At 43.1% G+C, this 15,207-nt stretch overlaps 1 protein-coding gene across 2 annotated transcripts in view; it reads right to left on the bottom strand.

Annotated features, from left to right (window-relative positions):
- The window catches only part of LIN7A (lin-7 homolog A, crumbs cell polarity complex component), a 46,318-nt gene extending 43,127 nt beyond the window's left edge, over positions 1-3,191 (bottom strand). Inside the window, exon 1 of one of the 2 annotated variants that reach the window (XM_071423362.1) lies at positions 2,513-3,191. In XM_071423362.1, the coding sequence (XP_071279463.1) occupies positions 2,513-2,792 (280 nt within the window). In that variant the 5' untranslated portion in view covers positions 2,793-3,191. The remainder of the gene's footprint in view (positions 1-2,512) is intronic. The other variant, XM_071423361.1, reaches the window with a different exon arrangement.
- Between the last annotated feature and the right edge of the window lie 12,016 nt (positions 3,192-15,207).

Here is a 15,207-nt window from a genome sequence, read left to right as displayed (position 1 = left end):
GGCCTTAGAGATTAAATTCTAAGTGATTAAAATTTCCATTATTTTGTGAACTTGTTCTACATATTAAAGAGCCGTAATGGAACTTGCACACATTTTTGCAGGTAGAAAAGCACATGATGATAGGAATTAAGGAAATTAATTCCTGTGCTTTGGACTGAAGTAATCTTCCAGAATATAATTGGCTTTCAATCATTCACACACACCATGCCCTTCACCTTTAAATGGTAATTCACTTTACCATACAGGTTTCAAATGCCATTTATGCCAGGCTTTAAGAAAGCTCCCATCTATGTATTAGAACACAGTCAATATATTTTGTCCAGGAGGAGACCACATCAGGGTGTAATTCAGATTTCTAATTTATATATCCTTATGATGTTTTACCAGTGTCAGTGACTCATAGCAAGGGGGAATGCAGAACGCTTCCCGGACAGAGATCAAGCAGCAATTCCCTCAGAAGCACAAGACTAACAATATCACCTCTCCTGAAACACTCCCTATTTTCTTGCTGTGCTGAACTCCCTGTGGGACATGGTGAAATTGATATGAGGGTAGAAGACTTTTAAGGGCTATGCCTAGATCACAGCAGAGAAGTGCAAGGCATAGTGACAGTAAACATGGCTCATCTGCTTTAAACAAAGTAACAGAAATCTAGAAAATCTTACCATGCAGAACTTCCCCTCTCTCATGACTGTGAAAGGAAGACTACGGAGGAAATATTTGGAAGCACTGGTATGGTCTAGTTGCCTCTGGAATTGCTTCAGCCCATCCTCTACAGCTGATGCAGCAGCATGTTACAAGTGATGAAGTGTATCCCTCTGACGAAATGGCCTTCTGCAGGCCAGGCACACTATTTAAATCTATTTCCTCTTGCCTGTGTTTCTGTTTTGCACATCACATCCTATCATTCTGAGATTTTATCTCACTCACACTAATACCAGCTGTGGCTGACAACCAGGAAGACTGCAACACTGGCACACCTGCCAAATGGTTAGGCATATCCTGGACACAGACAACAGATGCTTATATTTAAATTAGGACTAATTTGAATTTTTGTGTATTGTTGAATTTTTAAAGCATAGTTTTGCAAAAAGGGATGCATAATTCTGAAATAGTAATATTTCCTTTGAAAAGTCAGGTTTGCTAATGGATTGCCATCTGTTCAACCCTTTGCCAGAAAGTAGATTTGTCCTGCTTACTGAAAACAGTATTAGGGTGAAACTGTAGATTACACAGTGGATTTCTGAGCAGTTTAATTTAAAGTGCAGGCTAACACTTTGCTATTTCAGTAAAAATAACTTTAGCTTCTCCCTTTCTACTAATGCTGGAATCTAAGCCCAGCAAACTGTATTTGGAGTACTTTGTGGGCTGTTTTGCTCTCAATCGGGTTCTAGTAAAGGGGCCTACCTGTCCTTTACAATTCTGAAACTGAGTCTGCATAGGATTCATTTGCATAGGACTCACAGAAAAAAAAATCTCCATCTTACTTCAACAATACATCTTAATCCTCTGGAAAAAAACCCCTAACATTTAAAACAGCAAGGCACTGGCCTCAAATATTCTTTCAAGAGTACAAGAGTCATAGGGACTAGGAGCCTCTTGGAGCCTCTGGATGCAAATGAAGAAGGAGGACACCTCGGCAATTCAGAATTCCGTGCTGGGAGCGGTAGGGGCAAAGTTGTTCTCCCTTGTAACCCACAGAAATCGAATGAGGTTTCTGGTGAACCGTGTTACGGGAACAACTGCACAGCAAGGGAACGAGGTTTAATTTTTACAGCCTGAAGGCAAAACTTTAAGTATAAACTTCAATATTTTAGCACCCTCTTACGCTATCTGTATAAGGGTACTGCTGACACAGCCTCAGGGCTACCCGAACACCACGTTCTCCCTGCCGGACCGAGCAGCTGTCTACGGGAATACGCAGAACCGCTCTTCTGCATGCGAACGGACAAGTTGCAGTCAAGGATGCCTTCCCCGCACACCCCCGCGCAAGCCCCCAAGCCGCATTTTGCCGGCAAACGCCGCTCTCGTCGAGAGGCTCCGGCTCCCGACCCGCAGCCGGAGCGGCGCTGCCCCGCCACCGAGCATCCCCCGCCGAGCCACCTGCGGGGGCGGCGACGCGGGGCCTCGGCGCGGAGCGCCCACGGGGGAGCCCCGCAGGGCGGCGACGGCGGAGCGGCACCGAGGAGCGCCGAGGAGCGGAGCGCTGACCGCGGAGCCGCGTCCTGCGCTTGCGGCACCGCCGCGCTGCCGGCGGCGGGGTACCTGCCCCATGCCGGCCCCTGCCCGCACAAAGTTTTATCTCCTCCGTTTCAGACCTTCTCCCGCAGCCCGCCTGAGCCCCGCCGGGAGGCGCGTCCCCGCTGCCCGCCGCCACCGCCGGCCCCGGGCACTGCGGAGCAGGAGCGTTGCCGCGCTGGAGCTGCGGGGGCAGAGCCGGCGCTCGCCGCGGTGGCCCCCGGGCAGGGCGGCCGGGGCGGCGCGGCCGAGGAGCGGCAGCAACCGCGCTTACCTCTGTCCAGCGTGAGCGGCTGGACCGCTGTCAGTGTCGCCATGTCTGCGGCGGGGCTGGAGCCCGAGTGACGCGCGGCTCCAGCACCGGCGTGGAGTGCGGGGAAGGGCGGGGAGGAGGCTGGCAGAGAGAGGGGGCGGAGGAGGAGGGTGGCTCCGTGGGAGGAGGAGGCGAGCGGGGCGGAGAAGGTGCCCAAGGGTGGGCGGCTCATCGCACACGGGCCGCCGCGATGCTGCGGACGCAGGGCGGCCCGGCGCGGCCCAGCGCGGGCTGCCGGCATCGCTGCGCTGGGGAGCTGGGCCTGGCGAGCGGCCCCCGCCTCACCGCTCTCGCCTCGAGCAAAGACCAGGGACCGCGGAGATCGCAGCAGCCCGGGCCGTGCGCGGGGGACGGATCGCTGCCGGTCCCGCCGCCCCGGGAATGCCGCAGCTGCCGGCGGAGGAAGAGAGAGGGGCGAGGGCGGGAGCTCCGCAGCGCCGCGGGGCGGGGAGGACCGGCGGGGCCGGATCCGGCGGCCCGGCCTCGCCTGGGCCGGGGGCGGTGGGCCGGGCCGGGCCCGGCAGCGGCACGGGGAGCGATGTGCCTGGGTGAGGCCCTGCTCCCAAAGCTGCCTGCGGGGAAGGAAGATCCCCTGGCGGAGCCGGGAGCGGCGGTTCCTGCCGTTGTGCAGGGCTCTGGATTAAGGGACATAGCATGTAGCCACCCTTTTGGATGGACCAAGGCGGTGGCCTCATCTGTCCAGCCATCCCTCTTTTCTACGTGCTGTGTGCGGCCGGCCATCCTTCAGCAATCCCGTATACACACCGGCTCTCCACCGCCAGGGGTTGGTCACTGACACGTGGCGGCCGCCTCTTGTGGGTCAGCTGCAGCTCGTGTGAACATGGAGGGCCCTGTTAAAAACCATCCACGAAGGTGGAATTTCACTGGAGTTATGCGAGGTTTGTCGGCAGCCTTCTGGTTTTCCTACCCTTGTCGTCCATAAGAAGGGAAAGGAATGTGGTCAGCTGCCATCCAAGAAAGGTCTGACAGGGTGTTAAGAGTTCTACTGAGTTTCTGCTGCCTTCTCTTTGGTAGATCATAGTGTAGAGAAATAAATGATGGAGTGAAGAATGGTAACCTTTTTAACTACTTCCCTGTGTAGCACCTGTGCACCTTTAGGCTTGTTTGGAATGCTGGGATAAAGGGCAAGATAGCATTCTTCTCCTTACCCACTGTTTTTTCACATACCGCAGAGAACTTGAAAGTACAGCAGTTCAAAGCTGCACATGAATAAAAGCTTTCTACTACAAGAGTATTTAAGCACTAGTATAGAGAATTAGGGAAGATGTGGAAAAATTGCCACTTAAAGTTTTCTGAGCAGATTAAAAATACATTTTGCTGTTTTAAAATTAGAGGAGTTTAATATATATATATGAACCACCCACTTCTGATAAACTGAATTCAGCACAAATTTATCTAATTAACAATAAACATTAGCATATTTGGTTGTCTTGGCAAGAAGATGTTTCAATTAACTAAAATATCAAAAGTTGAGAAATAGTTCCTGGCAAACAGTTTTTAAAATCAAAATTAACATCAGGATTGTTATTATGCAAATTTTATGTACTTACATAGCAGCTGGATTGACATAAAGTGTAATAGCTCCTCTTAAGTAGTCACATTACTGTATATTAGATTCATAGTCCCAAATGGAGAAGAAATAAACATTTGGAGCTATAACAACCTAATGTGACAGCACTCAAACAGTTATGACATTAAAAAAAACTTTTATTAAAGATATAGAAGTGTGTTCAAATAAAATTATGAGCAAGATGGCAAGTAAATTAGCCAAGTAAATATGGAAACCAAGTTGCTTTCCATATAGGACTTCATAACTCTCAGACTTGCTTTCTTGGAGTGCCATCTTGGAAACAGACATTTTGAAGCAAAATGCTGCCATAACAATAACATCTCTACCAATAAATATGTAGCATTAATGCCAAGAGCAGAGTGCCTGTGGAAAGCAATAAGGTCCTCCTGGGTTTATCTTTTATCTGCTGGTCAGATTTTGTGTGCTTCAAGGACTCATTGGCACTTAGATAAGAGACTTGAATAGAAGTGCACTCAAGGAGGATGTAAAGCAGCATTTGCTGAAATTAAACTATGGTTAGTTCCCAAGAATGTTAAAGATCTAGATGAAGAATACTTTAAGCAGCTGAAATTTTGTAGAAAATTGCAGAGGTTTTACAGCTGAAATTAGCAACTGGAGAAAGGAGGTGAATGAGGCAGTAGCTCTTGCTTTGCTAACTCCCAGGAGCAATGGAGGGCACTGATAGCTAAAGTTAGCAGTCAAAAAAGTACCAGCCAGCCTGCCATCTTAGAAGGTAAATCTTTTTTTCATAGAAACAACTCATCTGACTCTCAGTCTTCTTCTTGTTTCTTTGGGCTGTGTTGGAGCTTTTAGTTCAATATCCTGTGCTGTTTACTGAATCAATGAAATTAGACTGAATTAACAGATTTTATATCTGCTATGTGGACTGTAAACTAACACTTCTATAACAGCTAGTCATTGGTCAGGTGCCAGTGAACAAGGTTGTTGCTAGTTAGGTGCATGTATACTTCTTGTGGCTAAATTTTTAAACAAAGTTTAGCTTTTTTTTTTCAAATACCTAAAATGTGGTCATAAAGTCCTTCATGGCTATGCTTTTAGATAATACATATTTTATATAATAAAAATTTTAAAAAAATTGCCTGAAAGTGAGTAAACCATGGAAGATGGTGTCCAGGGAGGCTGAGAAAGGACTTGGACAACCTGTTCTTACTATGACACTAGCCTGGCTTTAAGCAAGAGGTTAGACTGGATATTTTTCAGATCCTTTTCAACATAAATGATTTGATGGTTCTGTAGTATACTGTCTGAATTACTAGTAAAAATTATCTGAATAGCTGGATTCAATTGCTAGGTTTTAAAAACCAATATGTTTTAATGCTGCTCCAAGCAAGCAATGAAGAATGCAATGGTTACTTCAGGACTGGAGATTGTTTTCAGTAGGGATGTTCTTCTCATTCAGTGTAAGCTCTTTCTGGGATGTCACCAAAAGGACAACACAATATTCGAACATATAAATGAAGAATGGCAAACACAAATAGGGAAATTATCTTTCTTCTGTATGTAGCATCAATGGAGCAACTGACTGGAATATTGTGTCCAGATGTGATGTTTGCCTTTTAAGATAGCAAATCAGTTTTGACATGAGGTTGAAGGACTTTAAACTAAGTTTATCAAAGAAAAGAGATAAGAAGGGAATGAATCACTGTGTGTAGGAAGAGGCATAATGTTGGAGGGATTTAAAGTCTTTAAATTTACAGTCTTATGACATAAGGTGATCCCATGACTGGAAGTTTAACAAACACAATCTTGAGTAAGCTGTGCTGTTCTAGCTATTAGGGTAATATAGGGATTAATCACTTGTGATTGCCTGAAATCTTAACAAAAATCAGAGGTCTTTGTAAATGGCTTGCTTTGATCTAACGTCTAAAGAAAATACAATGGTGCTGGTATTCAGGAAGTTAGATGAGATAATGAATATGATCTGTTGCTCTCATGACTTTTATGACCCTTTGTCTTCCCTCAAGAACTGGTGCTACATGGACCAGAGAATTATTTCTGTGCAGCACAGTGCAATGCAATATGGAAAGATCCAGCACCACTCTGAGTGCACCCAGGGACTGCCAGAGTAGCACATCTAAGTTTTGCGTGGGATAATTCATAGAATCGTGCGATGATTTTGTGTTGTAAAGAATGTTAAAAATAATCTAGTTCCACCCCCTTGCCATGGTGAGGGTCATCTTCCAGTAAAACAGGTTGCTTAAAACCCCATCCACCCTAGTCTTGAACACTTCCAGGGATGGAGGATCCCCATTTCTGGGCAACTTTTTCCAGTGTTTGACTATCCTCATTTCCTCAAATCTAAACCTTCCCTCTCTGAGTTTATGCCTTGCACTTCAGCACAACTAAAAGCAAAGATTGCAAGTGTTGTAATGTCTTGTGAAGTCTCAGAAGACTGAAGATTTTTGTCATCATCCAGATTTGCTTTTGGAGTAGCATTTTGCATCTAAAAGGGAAAGAAACCTTCCATTTAAAAAAAATTCCAAAGGTTATTTTCCATGCAGTTTCCATGGCAGAACTTGCTATTTGAGGAATTTGATGGTTTAACAGCAGCTTGTTTATTGGGCAAAGAGCTGCATTGGTTACTCATAAGAAATGTGATTTAGTGCTTTCTCTGAACTATATGTGTTTCGCACAAGTACAGTTCATTTTGTCCCAGGAGAGCCATGTCATCTCAAATAATATTTCAGGGGAGCTGGATGCACAGCTACCATGGATGCACAGCTGTGTATAGTTCAGTATTTTTCCACTGTACTACCCCCTACCCCAGAACTGCACTTCACTACAGGACTCGTTTTAGATTCTAATATTGTGTAATGGATTACTTTTTGTAGATTGTGCAATTACTGCTTTTTCCCAAACACTGAAATCAATTTGGCCTTTTTTCCCCCCAGTTTTTCTAAAGATTTAATTGAAGTTGACAGCAGGGAGAACAGGGTCAAGCTTTGCCAAAATTCGCCTTGGGCTACATTGAATTTCAGGTGGGGATCTGCTCTGCCTGGTGAGTTTCCACCTATCATCTATAGAATCCTCTAAGTGGATGTAGGCTCTTAAAAATAATTACTGAAAAAGCTAAGAAAAGCAAACCTGTTGCTGGTAAGCCTAGGTTTGCTGTTGGGGAAAGTGGCTTGTGCCTTGGTGGGCATGGTCCCCCCCTTTCTTTTAGGCAGGGAAGCAGTTTAAAAGCAGTTATAAATCAGGTCTTCAATCTGTTATTACTTTTGGATACACATGAAATCTGAAACCTGCATCCCTTTTTTACTCTGACTTTAATCTCATTCTTAAAACAGTAATAATCTCATTCTTAAAACAGACTTATTTTGTCTGTTTTAAGAATGAGATTATTTCTTTGTCAGTACTGAGGACCTTTGAGAAAAGTGCAAGTTACCCTTTGTGTGACCACAGATATCTTCAGTTAGTCAGTCTAATGCCAGTAAAAGCTTCACCTGCAAGCACTGAACCTGTACTGAAAACATGCCCATAATGAATGAATTCACACAGGGTTTTGAGTTATTTGAACAACAGAACAAAAGTATTGATTTGCTCTCCTCAGAGACCAGCAGCATAATGAATTATCCATTGATGCTCGTGTCCAGTCTATTAATATACATTTTGGATAGAATTTTTGGATCAATGTGATTTCTTAACAATAAGCTTTTGAATGGGAAAATCCCCAGCTCAACAAATAAGTAGACTTGTCCAAAGCAATCTGTTTACTGGTTATGCTTCACTGAGTTTCTCAGTGTTTCCCTCAAAATCTCCCTATACATGGAATGACAGAGAAGGAATATGTCATTATGAAATAGATACTTTAAAAATGTAAAACTGCAGAACATTAAATTTTAAAAAGTTATAGAATTATCAATGGTGAGCTAACAGTGATAGTTACCAGAAGGTGCATAGTTAACTATGGAGGCATAAAAAGAAAAAAAAAAAAAGAAGTGCAGGGACAAACCACACTTGCATATAATTGCCACAGCTAATTAATTTGGGAGCATGAACAGTGCAACAGATAACATTATGTATCAGATATTATCTATCATATATCATATCTGTCTTCTATTTCCTGAAACTTAGTCCTGTGTTAATTTTCATGGGAGATCAGTGACATTATGATATGCATATGAAAATGGGTGGGACCTTGATTGCAAGGAGTTATTGTAATTAACACTGATTTTAGTATACTCTGTAAGTACCTTTTTGAAGTCATAAAAATTAAAATATGATTAAGAAGCCCTTTTGGGATCTAGAGTGCATTTTCACATTTTAATTGGGAAGTGTAGAAAAGCAAGTTGCTTCTAAAGATGATGTGTGTACAGCTGTATGAATCAGGAGAGGTTTAGGTTGGATATCAGCGAAAAGATTTTCACCCAGACAGTGGCTGGGCTCTGGAACAGGCTCCCCAGGGCAGTGGTCACAGAACCAAGCCTGACAGAGTTCAAGAAGTGTTTGGACAACACTCTGGGGTACATGTATGACTCTTGGGGCGTCATGTGTAGGGCCAGGGGTGGACTCGATGGTCCTGAGAGGTCCCTTCCAACTCAGCCTATTCTATGATTCTATGATTCTGCTTAAATACATCTGGGGACCAGAATGTCAGGGTGACTGATTATTCTGGTTGAGAATATAACTTTTTCTTCAGAAGGAAAGAGGAACAAGGGGAAATATGGTTAAATTGCCTTGTTCTGAAAAGTAATTTCATGGACATTTCCGCACATCCAATCAGCATCACTTCAGAGCTTATACGTGTGATATTGTGATCTCCCTGCTCACTGCAATGCAGTGGTGCTCACTTGCCAAGTTACTCTGTTTTCTTCATCTGTGTCCCAGAGGCAAAAACAGCTTCAGGACCTGTGTGGGTTTTAGATGCATAGCGATGCTGATATGACTGTGTGCAGTTCCAGTAAACTTGTTTGTCTAGAGGCAGTTTGAAGTCTTAGTTCCTGAGCTGGAGATTCTGCAAGACTAGTCTGGCAAACATCTGGGTGTACTCTATCTTAGCTGTCATTGCAGTCAATTAGTGTGAGAACATGTGCCTGAGTCAGTTCAGAATCTAATTAAATGGCATATACAATATTTTCTTCCTGGAAGGCCTTCAGGAAAGCCTATACAGATTTAAGGTTCTTGATTAATTTTTTTGAGAACTTTCTTTTAATATTTGGAAGAACACTTCCTCTTGGCCAGATACTACAGCCTTGGAGAGGGATTTTTCACAAGGGCATGTCATGATAGGACAAGGGAAAACAGCTTCAACCCAAAAGAGGGCAGATTTAGATTAGATATAGGGAAGAATTTCTTTACTGTGAAGGAGGGGAGCCACTGGCACTGGTTGCCCAGAAAAGCTGTGGCTGCCCCATCCCTGGGAGTGTTCAAGTCCAGGCTGGATGGGGCTTTGAGCAATCTGATCTAGTGGGAGGTGTCCCTACCCATGCCAGGCCGTAGAACCAGAGGAGATAAAGGTCCCTTCCAACCCATACCATTCCAAAATTCTATGATTGTATACTAACTGACAGTAATATCCAACACATGCTTTTGTTCATCTGCTTATAGCCCTCAGATGACACCATTCTGGTAAATTTGCTCTTCATTCACATTCAAAGCCATCAGCTTCACTTTCAAATTGACCCATGTTCTTTTCTAGGCCAGAGACCAAAGTCTCAATTTTTAAAATTGTAATGACTGCAGCATTTCAATTGTTTACTGTTGGGATTAACACCAGGGGTGTAGGGGTCTTCTGCCCAGGTCTCTCCACAGCCACTGAAGATGAGCAAGGCTCATCTTAGCAGCACTCTTGTCACATCAGCAGCTCTCACCAAACAATGAGCTTTCAGTTTTTCTCCAGGTCTGTTTTAGTGCCTGCCCTGATGGTCTAGACTATCTCACCTAGGCAGTGCTGCAATGAGCCTGTAAGTGCTTCACACTGGAGCTCTGTTTGATGGTACCATCTCTCTGCACTGGCAGAAACCACCTTTTGTTGCATGGCTTTGCCTAGCCAAGCAAGTTCCCTTCAAGGACATATAGTTAATCATGCTTGACAGGCAGCCCTTGGAGGCAGTGGCTCTGAGCATAGTGACTGCTGGGTACTTGCCAGCTTGCTCCTGACAATTGGTGTGAGGGTGTGGCCATAGTGACCAGCTCAGGTTTTTACCTTGTGATCTGGTCCCTGCAGAGGTGCAGCAATGTAAGAGTACCTCAGCCAAGGCCTTCTACTTTACCAGAGAGTGAGGTGGTAGGGTGAGGAGGGGAAATCATCAGAGAAAAACCAAGTCCTGGCTTGATTCTACTCAGCTTAGTTTTTCTGAGTCCAGCTTTGTCCTTTGATTTCAGTAATACTTTTTTGTTTGTTTTTTATACAATGCCCACCTGTACCCTGGCCAGTATATGCACTTCATGTACCAAATTGCCCTAGATGCATTGAGGATCTGCACTAAGGGGTTGATTGCACATTATATTATGCTAAGGTAACTGAATCTACCTCTGCAGGTCCAGCCATGAAGGTAATAAAATTAGCTAAAAAATCAGTGAAGATACAGCACTGATTTTATGGTAGGGGAATGGATCCTCACAATCCTCAAAAGGATTAATCTGAGGAAAGGCAGAAGTACTGCTGATCTTTATTGTCATCTTTCTTTATAGGGAAAATTTCATACACTGAGAGCAAGCCTTTCAAATCCTGCTCTTTTCTAGCACCTTTCCTGCAGTTACACCTGAATTTCACTCAACTTCGCCAGTGTAATACATTCAGTTTTCCTATCCAGGACCCTCTCACTAGATGTACTTGCTGAATTTTCTGATAACTGCCAGTGAGTACTGGAGGTGCACTGTTGAAATCATGTCAGGATTAGGTCCCATATACAATGGCACACAGCTACAAGAATCCTGGACCAGCCTAATACTATTATTAATAGTATTGATGCTAAGGCATTAATGCTGTTCCTTTTATCACCTGATGATATCTTATGTGCTAGGAGAGATAGAAGGACTTGATAAGTTTGAGTGATCAGAATAAGTTTGGGTCTAGCAACTTTACCTCCTGTCTCCAGATCCAGTTTGGCCATGCCAGCTAGGGAATGTCCCCTGATTTTCCCCACTGCTCTGAGTTACTAACCAGAATGGAGCATGAGACCTGTACAATGTCTGCCATTATAAAGACTGAACAAAATTAGCTTTGCTGAAGCCAAGAGGACTCCATAAGGTTGAAAATTTCTGGGTCACATTCTTCAGTGCTGTATGTGCAACCTTGTGGGCAGTCAGGCTTTGGCCTGATTATGCATCACTAAGACAATGTTAATGGATTTCAGATGGGGAGAACTGGGTATTGGAACACTGAACAGCTCAGAAACTCAGCAAGGACAATAGCAAGAGAAGGGCACTGATAACAGCAGACTGTGGGATAGGAATTTGCTTGACTTGTCATTTTTTTCTTTTGCTCTCTCCCTGCAAAAAGTCTCAATTTTGCAATAAACTAATTTTTGTTTTCCTTCTGAAGTGAAACTAAACAGACTATTTTGAAATTGAGTTCTCTGGCAGAAAGAAGGGAAACTCTTTATATCATAGAAGGGCCAGTGAAGGTTTTAAAATCCATTTTCTTTTTTCCACTCCAGAGATACCTATGGATTCTTAGTATCCATGCAAAAGAAAATCTGGGTCTGTTTTCCTAGGCTGTGAAGGATTTCAAAACTGTCTTTATGTAAAGCTAATGTACTTGCCTGTACTCCAGGATATTTCCAAGAGAACAGGACTATTATGAATGACTATGATTATATAAGAAGTGCAGGGGATTTCAGGATCTTGATTCACATTGTTCTTCTGGTGCAGGATTAGAAATAAGGTGTGAAGCTGATCTTCCCCTCTATATGCAGACCTTGCAACACCATCCCCCATCAATTATGTGTGCTTTACACTTTCACTCTGTGCAGTTGTTGGAGGAGAAGCTTTTCCACAAACACACTGCTCATCTTCCAGGCCAACAATGTAGAAGCAGAGCTGGCTTTAAGCTCAGCCAACTTAGGCAAAAAAATAAAGAAAGGAGAACATAGCATATCTGTGTGGCTGCCTGAACTCTGTGGTCATGCTGAAGGTGAATGTTCCTGCCTGCAGGGAACACTGCCGTGCAATGGGAGACAGCAGTCCTGACAGCGCTGTATGGCAAAATGCTTTCTGCTGGCAGGCCAGGTCCTTCAGTATTTGCTTTGCTGGAAAGCTGACTGGAACTTTGCTGGGTGCAGGGTTTGGATTAGTGCCATTTCTTCCATTTACATGTGAGCAGCCAAGTCAGGTGAAGACCAGGCAATTTTTCAGGAGAAGACAGTGTGTTCTTGTTTCCTGATGGAGCAATTTCATGTGTCTGTGCTGATTTGACAGATGGAGCAAGTTAAGTCAGGGGAGAATGATAAAGCTAGTCAAGACCCCAGGGCCCAAATGGCTCAGCCAAGTCCCATATAAACACTCCAGATTTATGGTTAGACTCAATAATCTTAAAGGTCTTTTTCAACCTGAATGATTCTTGACCCTCTATGATGGTCTCTCTAGAGACCGATGATAAAGTTTGATTCCCTCCCTCTAGTTTCTTTCATGGTCATGCTATTATTCTTTGATTCCTGCACTTCAGTTAAAATACCATGTTTGATACACCTAGAGGACTGAATGCTACAGTCCTTAATGCCTGTGTTGGTGTTTCTGATAAAAGCTAAAGGCTGTTGAGATCCATAAATGCACTACTGCATATTCAATTGAGTATCTAAGTGAATTTTATGCTGTGAGACTGGCCTGTTAAGGCACTTTCTTAAGTGCAGAAAACGCTTTTTAACTGTGTATCTATGGAATTCAACCTCTGAAAAATTAAAACAGCTTTCGGTGATACATGCCAGAAGTGAATCTTCATGTACAACAAATGAATTGCAGTGAGCCATGATAGATATTTTAGGATCCAGTGCTCCCAGATATTGAGTAGGGGAATGCCTCTGTGGAGAACTCCAGGGCTTTTGAATTTGCATTGTTCAAAGCTACTTCTCCTGTTCCCACACAAAAATACAAATTACATGGAGTGCAGCAAAAGAAAATACAACAAGCATTATTTTCCAGGCTTGCTAAACAAAACAGCATTGTGGACAAGTGAAGAGGAACAGTCGGTCTTTATGCTGAGCATAGCAAGAACTATTTGAGACATAATTTATCAATTGCATTAATTAGTTTTCAGGGTTAATGTTATTATTCATGGATTAAATTATCATCCACAAGGACCGAAGAACTGAAGAAATCCAAGAGACTAGGCAAAGCAAAGATGTGTTTTGCCCATCAGTGGGTTGATAAATATTTCAATACAGAAATGGTCAATACTCTAGGGCAAAGCAAAACTGCAAGTGTTGAGAATTTCCTGAATAAAGCTTCCATCACCAGCTGCTAGGCATTTAAAAGGCATTACTTCATTTTCCACCAACCACAAAACAAATTGTGGCTGGCACAGGAAGGCATTCTGGCTTTGCATCACTGAGATTTCAAAAAAGAGAAAAATTATTGTTTTCTTCAGACCAAAATTAATGTTGTGGAGTGTGTTTAAGACCAGCTTCAATTATGAAAAAAACTGGAATTTAAATATTTCTACCAGTGCAATATCAGGAAACTTTGGGCATTAAATGGTATTCATTAGGGATTTGGTTTCATTCATATCAGAAAAACAAAGATGGTCACATTCCAGATTTTATACATAGAGATTTAAAAGAGAAAGTGTTCCCACCCCCCTTTTTATGAAGACAACTTTCCTAATATAGTGTAGTAATTTCAGGGAGTAGGATTATAAATCAGCTAGAAAACTGGCCTTGTTTCTTAGATTTGGGCAGAATATAATTATGGTAAAGCTTTAGAGAACAGATGGCCAGAGATTTCAGAATTGATAAATACCAGCTTTCTGCTTTGGACTGGTAGTGTTAGGCCTATAGGTCACATTCAGGCTGCTCTGGGTTTTCCTGCAATATCTGAATGTAGCAGAACTCTTCAGCCCCTCAGGGCTTCCTACAAGGACCCAACCTTGGTCACTCAGCAATGCAGTGGGGAACCACTGGAAAGCACTGCTGCACAGGGCTCCAGCACATGGCTAGCAAAGGAATGAGACAGCTGTACCAAGATGAATTTTGCTTACTTTGGGCCTTTGTTTCTATTGGTTATCTTGACTGTCAGCATCACTGTGTCAATGATAGATCATGCTTGATTACAACCTTCTGGTTACTCTTTTTTGTTTTCCCTGGAAAAATATTTAAGGATCAAGAAACACTGAATTAATCAAAAAGGGTTTTTGTAAATTTTTAGGGCAGACAGACTTAAAATATGGCAGAAGAGATCAATAGTGGAGGACATTTGAATGGAAGCAAATTCTTCAGAACTATTTCTTTTCCTTTTAGTCCTTTCCTGACACAGTGGAGCTTCAGCTTAGACGACTGCTGCAACATTTCAGGCAGTCAGACTTTGGGATATGTCAAAAAACATGAATTATACTGCTGTCTTCACATAGCTTATGGGAAACAAGGAAAATCTATGTGAACTGCTATGTGTTTCATCCTGTCAGCACTCTGACAAGGTTCTGCAAATGTGGGATTGCTTGGGGAAAAGTTGAGCAAAGACTTAAGAATCTTTGGAAGTCAAGGGATCACTCGGGGTTTATTCTGAAAGCATGTGAGTAATTTCTGATGTCTCCCAGAGTAAAAAAGAGAAGTATCTTATGACCTGTTACAGCAAAAACTGCAAGGAAATGCTTGTGAGTCTGTCTTTAATTATCTTGGGAGTGCCTGTTTAGCAATACAGGTATTCACAATCTGGGGCAATGGCAGACTGACATGCACCTTTAAAGCATATTTGGTGTTTGTAGCCTTTTAGCACTGAATGACGTCTTCTAACATGCAGCTTGTGATAGCAGCTACCCGAATTGGTGTGTTTTCTCTCATGCTATAATGTTTTTTCCACAGGCAAGAGAGATTAATCAAAATCAGAAATTTAAGTCACTGCTCCCTTTAACCACTTACAGGATTAGAGAAGACAGCAACAAAGACATCAA

The sequence above is a fragment of the Agelaius tricolor genome, unplaced genomic scaffold, assembly GCF_023055355.1.
Source record: "Agelaius tricolor isolate 1412-34295 unplaced genomic scaffold, bAgeTri1.0.p SCAF_3, whole genome shotgun sequence".
Lineage (NCBI taxonomy): Eukaryota > Metazoa > Chordata > Aves > Passeriformes > Icteridae > Agelaius > Agelaius tricolor.
This window is presented reverse-complemented; position numbering and strand designations above follow the sequence as displayed.